The 18,787-nt window shown below is 53.2% G+C and overlaps 3 protein-coding genes across 8 annotated transcripts in view; 2 read left to right on the top strand and 1 right to left on the bottom strand.

The window, feature by feature from the left end:
• Nucleotides 1–18,787, top strand: part of Sytl1 (synaptotagmin like 1) — a 268,723-nt gene that overhangs the window by 22,092 nt on the left and 227,844 nt on the right. The window lies entirely within an intron of this gene.
• Cd164l2 (CD164 molecule like 2) lies at nt 1,785–5,786 on the bottom strand. Of its 4 annotated transcripts, none has more exons than XM_037203032.1 (6): nt 5,507–5,786; nt 4,951–5,112; nt 4,789–4,860; nt 4,321–4,365; nt 2,634–2,778; nt 1,785–1,991 (listed from the first exon to the last, which is right to left on the bottom strand). In XM_037203032.1, exons 1-6 carry the CDS (start codon nt 5,592–5,594, stop codon nt 1,955–1,957), a joined length of 549 nt encoding a protein of 182 aa, XP_037058927.1. In that variant the 5' UTR covers nt 5,595–5,786; the 3' UTR covers nt 1,785–1,954. The 4 variants fall into 4 exon arrangements, with proteins under 4 accessions (XP_037058927.1, XP_037058929.1, XP_037058928.1 ...); XM_037203034.1 differs by having other exon boundaries at nt 1,785–2,117; nt 5,507–5,784; XM_037203033.1 differs by lacking the exon at nt 1,785–1,991 and adding an exon at nt 2,194–2,382.
• Gpr3 (G protein-coupled receptor 3) lies at nt 13,070–16,175 on the top strand. The gene is made up of 2 exons (XM_028888154.2): nt 13,070–13,183; nt 14,190–16,175. Exon 2 carries the CDS (start codon nt 14,198–14,200, stop codon nt 15,185–15,187), a length of 990 nt encoding a protein of 329 aa, XP_028743987.1. The 5' UTR covers nt 13,070–13,183; nt 14,190–14,197; the 3' UTR covers nt 15,188–16,175.

The raw sequence follows: 18,787 nt of genomic DNA, 5'->3' as shown, positions 1-18,787 counted from the left end.
TGAGAGGAAAAACAATAAAAGGAGACACCCAACTTCCTTCTTTGGCTTCTGCATGCTCACACAAGGGTGTGTGTTCCTGCGTACTCACACGCACCACACACAGATACACTACACACACACACACATGCTACACATACACCACACACACGCTACACATACACCACACACACACACGTGCTACACATACACCACACACAAATACACTATATACACACATGTACTACACACACACACACCACACAGATACACTACACACACACACACATGTGCTATACATACACCACACACAGATACACTATACACACATATGTATTACATACACACACCACACAGATACACTACACACACACACACACACACACACACACGTGCTACACATATACCACACACAGATACACTATATACACATATGTACTACACACACACACCACACAGATACACTACACACACCACATATGCTGTACACACACACACACACACACACACACACTCAGATACACTCCACACATATGCTATACACACCACACAGATACACTACACACATATGCTACACACACATATGCTATATACACACCACATAGATACACTATACATATACCACATATGGTACACACACACACACACACACACACACACACACACATGCTCACCACAGTTACACTACACACATACATATGTTACACACACACACCACACAGATACAACTGCACACACACACATAAAAATAAAATTAACCTGAGGAAAAAATATCCCAGATGAACGTCCTTTTTGTTGTGATGATTTGACTTTTTGAGATGGGTCTCATGTGATTCAGACTGGCCTTGCATTCATTTGCTTACATTTTCACTCTTATCAGTGATGACCTTGAACTCCTGGTCCTCCTAATTCTACCAAATGCTGAGGTGACAGGTATGCATCACAATGCCTGACTTGAAAATAAAAATTTTGAGGCCTTATGTAGCCAAAGCTATTCTAGAACTTACTATGTAGCTGTAACTGGCCTTGAACTCCTGACCCTGCGTGCTGGATACACACCACCACACCTGACTCCCAGTTCCTAGCTTGGAAATACCTTTAAAAAAAATGTGTCTGGGCTGGAGAGATGGCTCAGCGGTTAAGAGCACTGGCTGCTCTTCCAGAGGTCCTGAGTTCAATTCCCAGCAATCACATGGTGGCTCACAATCATCTGTAATGAGATCTGGTGCCCTCTTCTGGCCTGCAGACAGAACACTGTATATATAATAAATAAATAAATCTTAAAAAAAAAAAAAATGTGTCTTTAGCTGGGCGGTGGTGGAGCATGCCTTTGATCCCAGCACTGGAGAGGCAGGCAGATCTCTGTGAGTTCAAGGCCAGCCTGGTTCCAGGACAACCATAGCTATTACATAGAGAAACCCTGTCTCAAAAAAAAAAAAAAAAAAAAAAAAAAAAAAACCCAACAACAACAAAAGAACAGTGCATGATCTTAACTGCAGAGCCATCTTCCCAATCCCTAAAATGTTTTAATTTAAATGTTTTTAGTATCTACTTGTGGGTGGCACATGCCACCGCGCATGTGTGGCAGTCAGAGGACAGCCTGCAGGAGTCAGTTCTCTCCTTCTGTCAGGTGGGCTCGGGGATCGAACTCAGCTTGTCAGGATTGCACGGTAAGCCCCTTTACCCCCTGTGCCATCTCGCTGCCCTCCCACAGCTTGAAAATGTCTTAAAGGCAGACAACAGTAGTAGACAGAAATCCCTCCCTCACCCCATCCAATTCACAGACAGCCCAGGACATCGGCCAGGAATCACGGGGTGGAAGCAGGTCCTTTATTTGGGGGTAGACCCCAGACTGGGTTGGTGAGAAGCAGCAACAGACCTCAAGTACCAGGCTGGGGGCTCAGCGGGCTGGATGAAACATGAGGTGGGTGAAGGATGCTCTCAGCTACAGGTGCCGGGCCCAGGACAGGAAAGATTGTCAGTCATCGGCGCTAAGCCTGCTTGGTGCCCTGTGCCTACAGGGGCCAGAAATGGGTGGCCAAAGTGTGCCCCACCCCCAGTGCTCATAAGGCAATCAAGAGGGTGGCCTCTGAGTCCTCTGTCCCTTCAAGGTGGAGCCAGGACCACTGGGGGGTCAGATTCTGTGGAGGCCAGACAGAGACAACACTCAGGGGTGGTGAGGACCCCCCACCCCACTTTCCAGAGATCAGGCACAGCTGGAAGAGTCAACATTTTAATGCAGGCTGCACACCTGGCCCCACAGCACACAGAAACAGGCACACCAAAGCCTCGCCCAGCCCCTTCCTTCCTCCGAGAAAACCACACTGGACACACTGCCCTGGCTCCTGCCCACAGCGGCAGTGGCCTGAGGACTGGCCTGGGGCTGACACCTACTGGTTCTCTTCCCTGCTGGCAGCATGAGGGGACAAAGACACAGAGGCTCAGACACTGAACTCTGAGGGCTGAGTCCGGGTCCCACCCAACATCTGGCAGGGGTAACCTCAGCTAGAGAGAGGAGGGGTATTGTTCCCATGGGGGATGTCGGGAGAGTAGGCATTGTCTTTAGGACCACATAGAGAAACGAGAAACGTTGCCAGGTTGCCAGGCAGGAGGGAGTAGGGGAGGCAGCTGGAGCCTGCTGCTGGCTGTGTACTCACAGTGTCTGGTAAGTGCTGTCCTTGGCCTTGAGGAAGCGCAGTATAAAGAAGGCTGTTGCTTGCAGGCTCAACACCAGCACAATGCCCCCGATGAAGCTGGCGCCGTCAAAACCCGGGCTGTGGGCTTCAGGGACGGGGGGACTCCCTGTAGGGTGGAGGTGACAACAGGCCCCCGTGGACCCGGATCCCACACCTGACACCTTGAGGCTTCCTTCAGTCCTCAAGATGGGGCCCATACTACCGGGCTCCGAAGCCCAGTGGAAGGCTGAGGATGCAGCTCAGGGATGGAGCATTTGCCTAGCTTGTCTAGTGAGGCCTTGAGTTCGATCCCTGCACACACACACACACACACAGAGTGGGAGGTCAGTCCATCTCAGGCTCTTCAAATCCTGCAAGCTGGTGGAAAGGACAGTTGAGGCTGGGATGGGTGGACCTTGTCCAGCTCTGTTCCTGAGTTGCTCCATCGATTTATGCCACACACACCCTCTCTGGGCCTCCTGGTCACATGGGACCAACAGTGACCAAGGTCCCCTGCATCCTTGCTGTCCCTCACTAGCCTAGGAGAGGAAGGATGGACCTGGAACTCAGCCACCAGCCCTCCTTACAGCTCAGGGCACAGGCCTGGAGCACAGATGAGCCATCACAGGTCTTGAGGCCTTCTCAGCCTGGAGTCCTCACCAAGAGAGGGAGGAACAAAGGATAAGGGGAGGCCCAGGACCAGCACCCTAGTGAGGAGGCAAGTGAAGACTAAACACAGGGGCCAGACCTGGCTGGCCTGTCACCTCCCAGTGACCCTTTCCTCTGCCCTTTGCAGGGAAGGCCTGAGCACTGAGTTACTTACTGGTCCAGGCTCTGGTGGCTACCAGCTGGACCACATTACCCATCAATTCCAACCAGGGATTTGATTTCAGGCCCTGGGCCAGGTGCCCAGCGCAGGAAAACACTGGTAAGTAGATGATCATTCTGGGACAATGGACACGGGGCCCAACTGGGAACAGGGTCTCCTTCCCAGAGGCCATGGACAGTGCAGAATCTAAGGACAGGAAGTGGGGAGGATGGCTCTGCTGTGGCTGAAGCGGAGAGCTGCAGAGAAGCTCGCTGGGGGAAGCAGACAGGGAAGAAGCGAGCTGGGCTCGGCAGATCTGGGGCTCAAGCCGAGGGAGCCGAGCCATCAATAATTAATTCTTTAAGATCAGTTGCCGGCTTTAATTAACCAAGAGCCTCTTCAGCCATCCTGGCTAAGTTTAGTGACCTCTGGGCCTCGGAGCGGGAGTGGGGAACCTAGAGGCAGATGGGGTTCCTCCCTTGCTCTGCTGGGAACCCACTTTGGGGCCCTCAGCTTGCTGCAGGTGGTCACTGGGGGCATCTCTTAGCAACTGGAGCCACACCTCCTCAGCTCCAAGCAGGGATCTGGAGGGGTCACCCCGAGTTCCCAGAACGGGTGACGGAAACTGTCATTTCCCAACTGCTTTTGATGCTGATGCAACAGACAGGGAAGCGGGCCTTACAGGGTCTCATAAATCCTCCTGGCTCTGTGAGGCAAGTACCGTCCAACCCATCTCGCGGGTGCAGAGAACTCAGAGGACGGAGGTCACGGAGCATGTCGGTGCCTGTGCCCCGGGCTGCTGTTTCCTTCTGCCACAGTCCACCCCCCCACCCCACCCCCACCCCCCGGGGAGGACCCTACCTGTTGTGCTCGTCTTCGGTTCATGGGTGGGGTGGTGGTGGGAAGCTGAGGAGACAGGGAATCCATGATGAGACAGCTCTCCCTCTGTCCAGGATCCCTAGCCTGGGTCAGTCGCTGGACCCATCTCCCACTCAGACGGCACCCCCACCCCATTCAAGTCATCCAGTCTCCTCCCCCAGATGCGCTCCATCTCCGATGCCACTTGCTTCAGGAAGATTCCTCCATTCCAAAGACCTCACTGTGCCTTACATCACACAGTGCTAGCTCCCCCAGCCCCTGGGCACACCTGGACCAATTTATAGGCTAGCACACCAGCCAGGGCAAGGTACAACTGCTTGTGGACAAGGCCCCAGCTGTCCGTGGGTGCAGTCCACTCCCCGAGAGAAGTTAGTACCTCCTGGAAGCAGGCTGTGGCTGCTGACACCTCACTCCCCTCCCTTCATGTAGGTTTAGAGTGAACTCCCTTACCTGGGCATGACTCTGAACGGTTATAGACAGAGCAACCCTCCTTGACCACCTCAGCTTGGGCGACACAATGTCCTGGTGGGAGAAGAAGCAGGGAAGAGGTGTGGGGAAAAAGCTGGGGTAGGTGTGTGGGGGGATGGACTCGGGGAGGACCCAACCACAAACCTGGCTCTTCTGGCCCGCACTGCTGCCAGACGCAAACGGAGAGGTTGTGGGCTCTGTCCACACAGCGTTCACAGTGTCCCAGGTGTTTGCAGCCCCCTTGGGCAGTAGGCCAGATGTTCAGGCGGATCAAGGCTGCCCGCCCAAAGCCTCGCGCTCCTTTACCTGGGAGTGGGGGTTGGAAGACAGCAAAGTGCCAGGTACCAAACTGCACACCTCCCCGACTATGGCGGGCGTCTCTCACCCCTCCGCCCGGGCCTGGAGCTTCCCTAGCCTTACCATCCCTCCACCCCCAGAACGTCTTCCTTTACCTACTCCTGAAGTTCCCAGGGGCATTTGGAGTCACCCCCTCCACTTACCCACCTAAGTCTCCTAGTCCCCCACACCTAGAACCCATAAATATGCACTATGGTCTTAACACAGCCCTGGAGCCCCGAAGACGTTGAAAAGGTCCCCTCCCACCTCCCCACCCCCAAACCTAGATGTGCAGGAACAGGAAGCTAAAGTGAGGTACACCTGCCCCTGCCTTGCCCCCTAATCAGGTCCTGCCCAGCGTTACCAGCTATAACCAGCTGGGCACACAGGAGGAGGCAACAACAGCCGCCGCAGAAAGCAGCACGCAAGGCGCGGGGTCCGGGTGCGGCCATGGGCGCGGGGGCCGGGATTGGGGGTCGGCGGACAGCTGGCGTGGCGCGTCCTTTCCTGACTCCACTCGCGGAGCTTGCCAGAGGGAGACCAGGGCAACGGGGGCGTGGCCGCGCGGGGGCGTGGCTAGTGGGTGTGACCGGTGGGAGGGGCCCAGGGAGAGCTTGGCCGGAGCAGAGGGGGCCAGAGGGAGGCGTGGCTGTGTTTGGCGGTTTGGGACCGGGTTGGACCAAAGGGATGGGGCTCCGCCGGGTCACGGAGGGCGGCGGGGCGATGGTGGTACACGAGTTTAATCCATCAGCGCTCAGGAAGCAGAGGCAAGAGAATCTCTATGAGTTCGAGGCTAGCCTGGTCTACAGAGTGAGTTCCAGGACAGCTAGAGCTACATAAAGAGACTTTGTCTCAAAAAAAAAAAAAAATAAAAAAATAATAATAATAATAGGCTGTGAGCCTCCTCCATGTGGGTGCTGGAGATCGAACCCCGGTCCTCAGGAAAGGCAACCACTGCTCCTAACCACTGAGCCATCTCTCCAGCCTCCAGTAACCCTTCTTACCAACAAGATGTAAAATATATTCTAATCAGAGTTAGTCAGCTGATGTCCACAACTGCTCCATGCATGGGCTGTGCCATGTTCAGCCTTCAGCTTCTCAGGGGAAGTTATAACTCAGCTGGGGGAGGGGGTCCCTGTTTCCAGTGCACCTCCACCTGGGTGTCATTAGGCTTCTGTTTCCTGTCCTCCACACAGGAAGCTTCTCTGCTCTTCTCACTGCCCCCCACCACCCAGGTGGGAGCTCACTTTGTTTTCACCCCTGCCCTTGCCCCCAACTCAAATCCTCAGACCCCATCTCCCTATGTCTCCTGGGCCCCATAGTCCCTCCCTGAGCGGGTCCTCACACAGATGTCCACATCTCTCTCAGTGACTGGTCAGCATGGTTTGCCCTCTACCTGGAACCTTGAGCTCCTGACTCTGGGTGTATCTTGCTTGTCTGAACCTTTCCCATCACGCCTCATTTCCACGATAGGAAGGCATTCTTCTTGCCTTTATCCCAACTCTCTGCCCTCAGCTCCATCTGTCTAGCTATTAATCATTTGAGCCACCACTGAAAATGATCCTTGGGGGAAAAAACAAAACAAAACACCCCAGGTCCTATTGCCCCCTCAGCCGCGCCAGCACCTTCCATCTCCAGGCTCTCCATCACCCACTGGAGTCTCTCCTGATGCCTTCTGGGCTCAGGCCTATGCTCACTTGGCTTCTGCGTTCATCCGGCCTCCTCTCCGGCCCTCACACTCGTCCCCTCCTGGGGGGCTGTCCACTTGCTGTGCCCTGTCCTGGAAAGTCAAGCTCATCTGTTCCCTCTTGAAGTGACTCATTTCCTAACCTCTCTACTGAAAAGACCTCTCCTAATTATTCTACATGCCAGCACCTGCTTTCCTTTGGAGCGTGTATCCGATGCATAATTAACTGCCTATTTGTTTCCTGGCCTACACGCTCCACAATGGCAGGAGCCATGGATTTCTTCTTCCTGGGTGAACCCCCTGCACACAGGATGAAGTCGGTGCTTATTAGCTCTCCTGTCCTATTGTTTGTGTGCATATGTGCCTGTGCATTGCTCTACGAGACCCTTAAGGACTTGATATCATAGACGACATCATAGTTGGCATCTCTTTGTGCGTTGTCTGTTTCTCTCTATTAAGATAGAAATTCCAGGGAGGAGGAATGTTTTCTGCTCACTGCAGTGTTTTTCTCTGTGCCTGGCAAATAGCAGATACTCAATATAAATGAAAGTGGAACATGCAGGAGTGTGGCTTATGTATTGTTCTGTCCCCCACCTGACCCCGAGACCAGGCCACTGTTATTGGAAATTGGTTGAATGAGGGCTGGAGAGATGACTCCCAGGTCAAGTGTATGTGTTGCTTTCCCAGAGGGCCTGGGTTTGATTCCTAACACCTACAGCTCACAGCCTGCAATAGCTCCAGTTCCCGAAGAACATTAATTCAATGACTGGATCCGTACCCCACCTCACCCCCAAAAAAAACGTGCTAACTGTCCAGTCTCCTGAATTTTGGACAAAGTCAGAATGGAGACTAACTCTCCGTGCTTCTCATATATGCATGGACAGACACACGTGTCCCTCTCTTTGGATGCAGGCCGAAGGTCCCCAGGCTGGTGGAGAAGACAGAAAAAAGGAAAGTTTTGCCTGTGGCCGGTGCGAGTAAGCTCCCATGGTGGAACGCTTGATCAGCATGCAGGAAGCCTGGGTTTGGTCCCCTGCACCAAAAACGTAAAACTGTGTGTGGTGGTGTCTGCCTGTAATACCAGCACTCTGGAGGTGGAGGCGTAAGATCAGAAGTTTTAAGTTTGAGGTCAGCTTTGGCTGCTTGAGACCCTGTCTCAAAGAAAAAAACAGGAAGTTTCACCTGGACAGGGAAGCTCATAGCCATCTGGTGGCCACCTGAGGAACTGCAGGTTTGTCAGTGAGATGACTCCCTTTTTGGGAGAGGGTGCCATCTATGCTGGAGTGGGAAGCATCCTGGGCTTGGTCACAGCTTTGAAGTCCAGTGCTACCACGCACAGCGTGGATTGGGGCAAGTCCTTCGGCTTCTATGAAGTGTGGGCTCTGTCCCTTCACTTTGTAGGGTTGGTGGTGGGGAAGAAGTGAGGAGATGGAGCAAGAAGGACTTGTCCTTCCCCTGGAGAGAAGGTCTCCGGGAGGAGAAGAACATAAGAGCTGACCTCAGCCGGTATGGTAGCTCACCTGTAATCCCAGCTGAGGAGGATTCCCACAAGTCTGAGGCCAGTGCGGCCTACAGGGCGAGACACACATGTGTATGCACATCGAATACACATGCACATATATGCATGAGCATGCGCACACACACACACACACACACACACACACACACACACACACACACTTTGGTGCCGGGGAGTGCACACACACGTGAAAATCTATTGTCTCACTCCGTCTTTGAGTCTCCAAGTGCTCTGAGTTTAAACATACCCTCACACTTTCCCTCCCTGGCAGCCAGAAAGGCAATCCTCGCCATAAAGTACACGGTGACATGCAAATGAGAGAGTTCATGACCATCTGCCTACTTCAGTAGAAGCAAATGGAAGCTAATGCCTTCCCCCTGGGATAACTGTCACTAAGACATTCGAAGAAAACTAGCTCAAATGTCCAAGACCACACAGGACGTCATCTTCATAGTTAGATTCAGAACCTATTTTGGTGCGGGATGTTGGGGCCACTGTGGGGGACGACGACACAGCTTGCTTGGGTGGAGTTCATGGTTATTTTACAAAGAAAAATTAATCCAAATACAGATTGCAGGATATGGTCTGTATGAAGCAAAGATCTCAAGAAACAGCTGGGGTTGGGGATGGTGGGGGATGGGGCGGGTAGGATGGGGATGAGGGGTAGGATGGGGATTGGGGGGTAGGATGGGGGTGGGGAGACACAAGCCCTGGAGAAATGGCTCTGCAGTTATAAATAAACACTTGCTGCTCTTCTAAAGGACCCAACACCTACTCCAGGCCGCTCACAACCACCTATAACTCCAGCTCCAAGGAATTTGATACTATCTTCTGGCCTCTCTGAGCATGCACTCAACCTAGAAACACACACATACACATCAATTACAATAACTATCTTTTTGAGACGGGCTTTCTCTATGTAGGCCTGGCTGTCCTGGAACTCACTCTGTAGACCAGGCTGGCCTTGAACTCACAGAGATCCACCTGCCTCTGCCTTCCAAGTGCTGGGAACACAGGTGTGTGCCACCACCACCCAGCAGTAAAAATCTCTTTTAGGCCGGGCGGTGGTGGTGCACACTTTTAATCCCAGCACTCAGGAGGCAGAGGCAGGCGGATCTCTGTGAGTTTGAAGCCAGCCTGGTCTACCAAGTGAGTTCCAGGAAAGGCACAAAGCAACACAGAGAAACCTTGTCTCAAAAAAAAAAAAAAAAAAAAAAAAACTTTTTTAAAAAAGAAAACATTGTGCTGGAGAGATGGCTCAGCAGTTAAGAGCACTGGCTGTTCTTCCAGAGGACCCAGGTTCAATTCCCAGCACCCACATGGCAGCGCACAACTGTCTGTAACTCCAGTTCCGGGGGACCCAACGGCCTCACACAGACATACATGCAGGCCGAACCCCAATGGGAAGGAAATACAAATAAGTTTAAAAATTTTTTAATTTATGAAAAAGAGAAAGAAAACAGCTGTAGGGACAGGTGGACAGCATGGAGAAGTCAAAGGTCAGCGCTGAAGTGACAAACAGGAGCATCTTTGAGGACTTGACTTGCAGAGATAGGACAGTTTGTTTTTATTTGGGTATAGGTCTCATGTAGTCCAGGCTGGCTTCGTAGCTCAGGATGACCTCAAACTCCTGATCCTTTACCTCCCAAGTATTGAGGTTACAGGTGTGTGCCCCGTACCTGGTGACTAGTTCCCACCAGTGCATCGGTGAACTGCAGACCAGCTGCTCACGAGGGCGAGTGTCCCTCACATGCCACTTTTGTCCAACGCCACCCTCACACCTGTTCCGCCCCCTTCTCTGAGACCAGAGCTCTGCTGGGGACTTGGCTCAAAATGGGAAGAAGGAGTGGATGTCCAAGTCTTGGGGTGCTGTCTTCTCTCTTGGACACCCCCCACCAGGACTACATTCATCCCCCTGTGTTTCTCTCTCTGAATTTGTTTCTTTGTAATTTGTTTAGATATTTATTTTAATCTATATATGAGTGGGTTGTTTTTGGTTTCGGTTTTTTGTTTTTTTAAGATAGAATTTCTCTATGTAGCCTTGGCTGCCTTAGAACTTGATCTGTAGACCAGGCTGGCCTTGAACTCACAAAGATCCTCCTGCCTCTGCCTCTCAAATGCTGGGATTAAAGGCATGTGCCAAGTGTTTTTATTTGTTTGTTTGTTTTATGAGTATTTTGACTGTGTATTTGTATGCTCATTAGAAGATGAGACACCTCTGGAAGAGCAGCAAGGACCTGCTGAGCCATGGTGGTTTTGTTTTTGAGACAAGGTCTCTCTACATAGTCTTGACTGTCCTGGAACTCACTCTGTAGACCAGGCTGGCCTCGAACTCACAGAGATCCGCCTGGCTCTGCTTCCCCAGTGCTGGGATTAAAGGCGTGCGCCACGGCTCCACTTGTTTCCTTCTCTTTTTGACTGTTCCTGTTGCCTTTCATCAGGCAACAGACAATAGTTGTTGAATACCATTGTGTGTCAGGCATTGTCCCCCCACAATGTGGTGTTTTTTGACACCAGGTCCCACAAACCAAACATAGCCTTTGCTGTTACACGGCTTATCCTGCGGTGGAACAGACTCAGACTCCCCGGAAACAGAAAAAGGAACTAGGATGAGTTGTTTTGGTTTTTTTTTGTTTGTTTGTTTTTGTTTTTTTTTTTGAGACAGGGTTTATGTGTAGCCCTGGCTGTCCTGGAACTCACTCTGTAGCCCAGGCTGGCCTCGAAGTCACAGGGATCCACCTGGCTCTGCCTCCCACGTGCTGGGACTAAAGGTGTGCCCCACCACCACCTTGCTGAGTATTTTCTTTTAAGAGTTCTGCACACCTGAAAGCCTAGCAGAGGGGGGACAGGGACAGGATTAGTTGGTCATCTGTGACAGAGGTCAGGAAGCCTGTTTGGGAAGTGGCTAAGAGCAGTTCTCTGGGGGGAGCAGAGGGTTTCATACACAGGAATAGCCCACGCAAAGAGCCTGCAACGGGAGCGTCTCATCTGCCCGGCCCCTCAAAGGCAGAGCCTCCTGTCGCTCTTCATTTCTTTTTCTTTTAATGTAATTAATTAATTTGTTTATTTGAACACTTCTCATTCTCTTAGTGCTCACCTATGCTTCCCCGCTGTCCTCCACTGGCCAAACATGCCATTGACAGCCAGTACATAGATACCCAGTGCTGACAATGAGCCCAGCGCCTCCTGACGGTCCCCAGTAGGCGCTAATATTTTAGAAATGAAAAACAAAACAAAAGACGCTCAGAGAGCCTGAGAGACTCACTCCTCAAAGTCACACAGCCAGGAAATGGAGGGATATTAGGGTTCGAGGCTGGTCTACTCCTACCAGCTGAACTAACCACATCCGACCCAAAATGTGCCATTCTCTTCAGCCCTGGTTCCGTGGTATCTGGGGCTGTGTGACGTTATTCCCTGACTCTTGGCCTTCCTTTCCTCAGCCTCAGACCCTCACTTGACTCCTGACTCCCATCACCCTCCTACAATCTTGAACATTCCAGAATTGGAGCAGGACTGGTTACTAGGGTCACAAGGTCACTGATGGGCGCTAGGGATGGGGCAGGCAGGGTTGGGGAAGAAGTTTTCTCCCTGCTCCACCCCCTGGGCTACCTAAGTTGGGCGCTCAGAGAGGCTGCTCTGAGCACGGAGCTGCCCGGTCGGTCCTGCTGTTTCCAAGTTCTTCCCGGCTCCCTATCTCCTGCTGCTTCGGGGAAGTGACCCCCCCCCTCCCCATCCCCGCGCTGGTTTTCCAGATCCTTCAATAAATTATTCAGGTTTTGACATCTTGCCAGGCGCACCCTCCCGTGCTTCGAGGACGCTATTGGGCCCACGTCAGTGACGTCACCCAGCTCCTTATCCCAACCCCAGCATCACGAGACCTGTCCTGGCAGCCACTTACCTGCTGGGTCACCGTGCAGTCAGACTTCCTACCCTCTCCTCTCACTCTGGGACCCACTCACAAGTCACTTGGCCTTCATTCCGGGACCCCACAGTCCTCGCTTAGCTCTGCCGCCCCAGACCTTCATCACTCCACAGGGTCACAGTGACCTGAAGTTCCTTCACCTGAACAGTCATCCCCAAAGCTTTGTCACCACCTCTGAGACCCTGGGGTCTCCGAGCTTCCTCACGCTGCAGTCACCCTGACACTGCTCTGGCTGCCCCGAGGAGCCCTATCCCTTCCCCCCCCCCCCCCCCCGCCATCAACGTCCCACAGCCACCGTCCTCCCAGATCTGTCACCACGCTCATATCGTCACAACCACCCACCTCCCGACTCCCTCGTGCTCCCGTCGCCGTCACCTCGGGGCCCTATCAGAGGCAGAGCCTGTCATCCTCCCCGGGGACGCCCATTCAGCCCCACCACCTGTCTTGTGTCAGCCCATTTCTGACACCCGAGGGTGCTCGTCACCCCCGCAGACTATCCCGGTCCCTTGTCCTCTTCCCACATCCTCGCTGGCCTCCCCGAGTCTTTTGTGAGGCTCCCCCATGGGCGCCCCCCAAAGCCCCCGACCCGCAGAGGGCGCAGCGTCAAGGACGGCGCGGGCCGGCTCTGGAGGGGGCGGGGCCGCGGCCACGGTCACTTTTTATGAATGGGGGAGCGGGCGGCGCGAGGCCTCATTACTATGCCGCGCAGCGCGCGCTGCGCTCCAGCGCGCCGCGCCCATTGGCCGACCGGGCTTCTGACGTCACCAAACCGGTGGCCGGGGGCGGGGCGGGGCGGGGTGACTCACGCCGCGTCTCCCGCGGCCGCGGGGGCTTCTTGGGGTCCGCGCACACCTTGCTCTGCCAGGACCTGAGTGGAGGCTCCCCGCGGCCCGGCCGCGCCCGGTCCTGAGCGGTGGTGAGTAGCGGGGTCCTGCCGCAGGTACCCAGAGTCTGGGAGGACACGCAGGGTGCAGGGGCACCGGGAGGGTGGAAGGCTGCTTGCCGCTGCTCAGGGTCCGGAGGTCGTAGCTGGGATTCTGGATTAGCAGATTCTGCATTAGCCTGCGGCTCCCCAAGTGTTCGGGTGCTGGAGCGGTGCGATGGGGTGACCCGGCGAAGGGTGAGCATTTCTGCCGGACCCGAGGCCCTGGAGGGACCGGCGGTCATCTGAGGTTGAGGTGGCAGGAGGCATCTGGGGCGGGCACCTGGGCTTCCCAAGCAGGGGGAGGTGTCTTATTTAGGGATTCAGCTATCCAAGGCAGGAGGCGGAGTCAGGCCCAAGATCCAGGTGTCCCGGCAGGAGGGGTCTGACTCAGGAATCCAGGCTTCCACCAGGGGGTGTCTGCTACGGAGACCCAGGGGTTAGGTGGAGAACGGGGGTCTGTCCGGAGACAGAAGTTTGGAAGAGAGTGTAGGGAAATGGGGGCTGGCAAGGAGCTGCACCTGCTTTGTCTGGGGGCGGAGCCTGAGGCTGGCGGTGCTGCGAATCGTGAGGGGTCGGGAGCTTCAGGAACCGAGTCATCGTCTCTGATGGGAGGGAGCTGACTGCCCTCCTTCTTGACATGGTTCCCTCCCCTAGTCATGAGCCTTTTTAAGGCTCACCTTGAGTCCTGTGGTTCCCCATTCACTTATGGTAAGCTTTGATCCACTTCTCCGACCACACGTGGCAAGGAGGTCTTCAACAGGAACAGAGAGGAAGGTGAAGAGACGCAGGGAAGGAAGGGATGGCCAGGAATAGAGGCCCCTGTTTTGAGGCCTGGGGGCATCAGAGGACAAAGACTGGGGCAAGAGCCTCAGGACATGAATTGGGGAGCAGGGCCTTGGTACCCTACCTGTTATCCTGGGATCTGTCTCCTTCCTCCAAGGCCTCTTGTCGGGATACGGGCCTGCCAGCATCTCACAGGGCCTTTCTTCTACAGGTACCACGATGTGGGGTCCGGGCAGCTCCATGGCCTGGCTCTCAGCTGGCTCAGGCAGCGTGAATGTGAGCGGTGTGGACCCGGCAGAGGAACCCACCGGTCCAGCTACACTGCTGCCCTCACCCAGGGCCTGGGACGTGGTGCTGTGCATCTCGGGCACCCTGGTGTCCTGCGAGAACGCGCTGGTGGTGGCCATCATCGTGGGCACTCCTGCCTTCCGCGCCCCCATGTTCCTGCTGGTGGGCAGCTTAGCCATAGCAGACCTGCTGGCGGGCCTGGGCCTGGTCCTGTACTTTGCGGCTGTCTTCTGCGTCGGCTCACCAGAGATGAGGCTGGTGCTGGTTGGCGTGCTAGCAATGGCCTTTACGGCCAGCATCGGCAGCCTGCTGGCCATCACCGTTGACCGCTACCTTTCCTTGTACAACGCTCTGACCTATTACTCAGAGACGACAGTCACTCGGACCTATGTGATGCTGGCCCTGGTGTGGGTGGGGGCCCTAGGGCTGGGGCTGGTTCCTGTGCTGGCCTGGAACTGCCAGGATGGCCTGACCACATGTGGTGTGGTATACCCACTCTCCAAGAACCATCTGGTGGTCCTGGCCATCGCCTTCTTCATGGTGTTTGGCATCATGCTGCAGCTCTATGCCCAGATCTGCCGCATTGTCTGCCGCCATGCCCAGCAGATTGCCCTCCAACGACACCTGCTGCCTGCCTCTCACTACGTGGCCACCCGCAAGGGCATCGCCACACTGGCTGTGGTGCTTGGCGCCTTCGCTGCCTGCTGGTTACCCTTCACTGTCTACTGCCTCCTGGGAGATGCCAACTCTCCATCCCTCTACACCTATCTCACCCTGCTGCCCGCCACCTACAACTCCATGATCAACCCCGTCATCTACGCCTTCCGCAACCAAGACGTGCAGAAGGTGCTGTGGGCCATCTGCTGCTGCTGCTCTACGTCCAAGATTCCATTCCGGTCCCGGTCCCCTAGTGACGTCTAGTGTCATCCTGGTGGTTCCTGTGGCTTTGATGGCTTCGGAACAGAATGTTAGGCCCACCAGGGCTTTAGTTCTAGCCCCCCAGCTCCACACCCGTAAGACCCAGCTGGTTCTGGAGTTCTAAGACATTTGGGTGTTTTAGGATCTTGTTCAAGATTCCTTCAGGGGCCCAGCCCAGCTGGCTGCATGGTTCTAGAATGTTCCAGATGGTGGTTCCAAGTGGTTTGCAATTCCAGAATGCTGGGAATGTTACAGTATGATTCCAAGTCCTTGATCTTCCTTCCCTGAAACTTGACCTTGACCACGTCACTTTAGTTTTGAAGCTCCAGAGTCAGAGAGGTTAAACACTTAGTTGCCTAGATGAAAGATTTATCACTATATATGTGAACATACAAAGAAAGTATATTTATTTATTTATTGTGTATTTATTTATAAATTTACTTATGGGTGATAAGGGAAAAAAAGAGACCCATGCTTTGAAATCTAGTCCGCACCAGGGTGTCCCCAGGCCCTTGTCCTCATTTCTGACCTCAGTTCCTGGAGGGTGGATAGAGAAAGAAAAAACACGTATTTTGTTATTTTGCTTATTTTTTATCAGAGAGATCATAGAAACCAGAGCCTCCTCCCCAGGCCCGCACTGCTCGGGTTTGCAGGAGGAACACACCAGCCTCTGGTTTTTTTTATTTTTTTAAGAAGCCATCACCTGAGTAACCGAGAACTCCTCTGCGCTGAGGCCCGGCTTCCCTCTGGTGGCCATTTAGGGGAATTGCAACCCGGCGAGGCAGTCGGGACTGTAAAATGCACCCCCTCTCCACTCCAGACTGGCTTTCAGCGCCACAGCCATGGCCTGGGGGCCAGGCCTTACCCTGAGGTGCCCTAGAGGAGGCGGGGCAAGAGCCAATACCCCACCCCTCTGCCAATCGGGGTACGGTCCCCAGTGCATTCCTGTCCAGTCCCCAACCCTACTCAATAAAAACCGTTTTTTGATAAATATTGGTGTTTGTACATTTGCATGGTGTGGATTTGAGCCAGGAGAGCAGGACTCCCTAAGGAATCTGGGAAACTGGAGACCCAGAGTAGAGTGTGGCTGACACCACAAGATGCCAGTGCCCCTCGGACCAGACCCTGGATACAAGCTTGCAAGAACCTCAGCACCCAGAGAATCAGCATTCAGAACCAGGATATTAGACTCCTCATAGTTTGAGGATATCCACAGTCTGCCCACAGTAGCTAGTTCACGGCTCGGGCATGCAGAACATGTTTCTAGCATGCAAATTCCCTTCACAGTAATGGCTTCCTTCCAACAGTGTTTCCTCTGGGCTAGGCATTGTGCTAAGGGTAATGCATATGCCTAACCAACATCCCGGCACAGATAATACTGTCTCCATTTTACATTCACGAGAAAACTGAAGCTGAGGTCATATAGCTTGGAAATACAAGACAATATGCAGACCTGGAACATCTGTTTCCCAAATCTGTGTTCAGTCCCCTGGGCGATGACTTCTCATTTCTGTCAGTTTTTTTTTTTTTTTTTTTTTTTTTTTTTCCCCTGACCCTGGGGCTTAGAATCTTCTGAACCTTACCTTATATCCTTAGGGCCAGTGGCCCACATTTGGGAGGTGGTCACATGGTCTGGTCACTGTGGAGCTGGTAAAGTTTCTCTGTGTAACTGTGCAATTGGAGACTTGAACTTGGGGCTTAGGAAGGCAGGCCTGTACTCACCACCAGGGCAGAGGTAGCTTCAGGGGAAGCTCTGGGCTGGTGTGGCACATGCCTGTTGTAACCCCTGTGTGGGCGAGACAGAGGCCAGATGATCGTGAGTATTAGGCTAGCTTCAGCTACACACTGAGTTCAATACCAGCTTGAGCTGTGTAGTGAGACTCTGTTTCAAAATACCTAAGGGCTGGGGAGAGAGCTCAGGGGTAGAGTTGCTGACAAGGCTCTGGATTTAATCCCTAACAACACACACACACACACACACACACACACACACACACACACACACACACAAATATAGGGAGGGCTGAAGAGACAGCTCAGCAGTTAAGAGCATTGGCTGGCTCTACAGAGGGCCTGGGTTCAATTCCCAACACCCACACGGTGGCTCACAACCATCTGTCACTCCAGTTCCAGGGGATATGGCACCCTCTACTGGCCTCCACAGGCACCAGGCACAGATACACATGCAGACAAAACACCCATTCATGCACTTGAAATGGAAAAACAAAGAAATAGAACAGCAGCCAAGTGTGACGACAGTACACGTCTGTAATCCCAACACCTGGGGAGGGAGGGCAGGAAGATCCGGAGTTCAAGGCCAGCTGCAGCTCATAGCAAGTTTGAGGCCAGTTACACAAGGCCCCATTTAAAAACAAAAACAAACAACTAAATACATGAATAAGGAAGCTCTGACTAGTTCAGCCTGGCTGGCTGTACAGTTGGCCAAAGCCTGAAGGAGCCATTACAGCATTTCTGGCCTAGCCTACATTTTTATCATCACAGATAGAAAAACGGAGGCCCCAAGCTGGGTGGTTGGTGGTGCATGTCTTTCATCCCAGCAGAGGCAGGTGTATCTCTATTAGTTCAAGGCCAGCCTGGTCTAAAGAGAGTTCCAAGACAGCCAGGGCTACACAGAGAAACCCTGTCTTAAAAAAGAAACAAGGAAGGAAGGAAGGGAGGGAGGGAGGGAGGAAGGAAGGAAGGAAGGAAGGAAGGAAGGAAGGAAGGAAGGAAGGAAGGAAGGAAGAAAGAAAGAAAAGAGGCCCCGAGCAGCTACTTATCTGTTCAAAACCAGTTGTGTTGGACCTGCTGGAACACAGTTCCATTCCCATTTCTCAGGCTCCCATTCTTTCTCCTAGAGTTCAAGATTCCTCCCTAACAGTGACTACAGGAGCCCAAGGCCCAAGCTCCAGCCCTGGCTGTCCTCTCACTCCCGCTTTTGGAAGGCCACCTGGAGGAGATCTTCACTGCACACGCACCTGCCCCAAGCCAACCCAGAAGCCACACATTTCCCATACTAGCCATGGTATCATCAGTGGGGCAAATGCTCTCCATCTGAGGAAGATGGATGCTGGATGCAGCAGTGCATCTGTTCCCAGCACTGGAAGGTAAAAGCAGGAAGACCAAGAGTTCAAGGCCAGCCTCAGCTTTATTGTGAGTTCAAGGATAGCCTCAGCTTTATTGTGAGTTCAAGGCTAACCCCAGCTTTACTGTGAGTTCAAGGCCAGCCTCATCTTTATTTTGAGTTCAAGGCCAGCCTCATCTTTATTTTGAGTTCAAGGCTAGCCCAGGCAACATCAGACCCCATCTCAAAAAACAAAAAAATGCAAGAGGTGAGAGGAGGTTTCAAGAATAAATTGAGCATGGTGGTACATGCCTGGAAATGCCAAAGTACCATGTAATCCCACTTACTGAGGCAGGAGGATTGCAAGTTCAAGGCTTCCCTGGGCTATAGAAACTCTGAGAGTAATGGGCCATCACTATTACTGATGTTTTTGCAAATAGCTTAATGTCTAGTAGGGGAAATATCAATAACAGAAAAGGTTTTCTTTGTCTCTTTCTCTTCTTTTTTTTCAAGACAGGGTTTTACTGTGTAGCCCTGGC

The sequence above is a fragment of the Peromyscus leucopus genome, chromosome 2, assembly GCF_004664715.2.
Source record: "Peromyscus leucopus breed LL Stock chromosome 2, UCI_PerLeu_2.1, whole genome shotgun sequence".
NCBI lineage: Eukaryota > Metazoa > Chordata > Mammalia > Rodentia > Cricetidae > Peromyscus > Peromyscus leucopus.
The sequence above is the reverse complement of the archived record's forward strand: the minus strand, read 5'-3'. Positions and strand labels throughout refer to the sequence as shown.

Bases quoted from the DNA above. Each gene is read 5' to 3' on its own strand.
- Cd164l2 (XM_037203032.1), bottom strand. From the start codon at position 5,594: ATGGCCGCACCCGGACCCCGCGCCTTGCGTGCTGCTTTCTGCGGCGGC. The intron at 2,779-4,320 runs GTAGGGTCCTCC...TCCACCCTACAG, and splicing joins ACCGAAGACGAGCACAACAG to GGAGTCCCCCCGTCCCTGAA. The intron at 1,992-2,633 runs GTGAGTACACAG...TGGCCCCTGTAG, and splicing joins GACAGCACTTACCAGACACT to GCACAGGGCACCAAGCAGGC.
- Gpr3 (XM_028888154.2), top strand. From the start codon at position 14,198: ATGTGGGGTCCGGGCAGCTCCATGGCCTGGCTCTCAGCTGGCTCAGGC.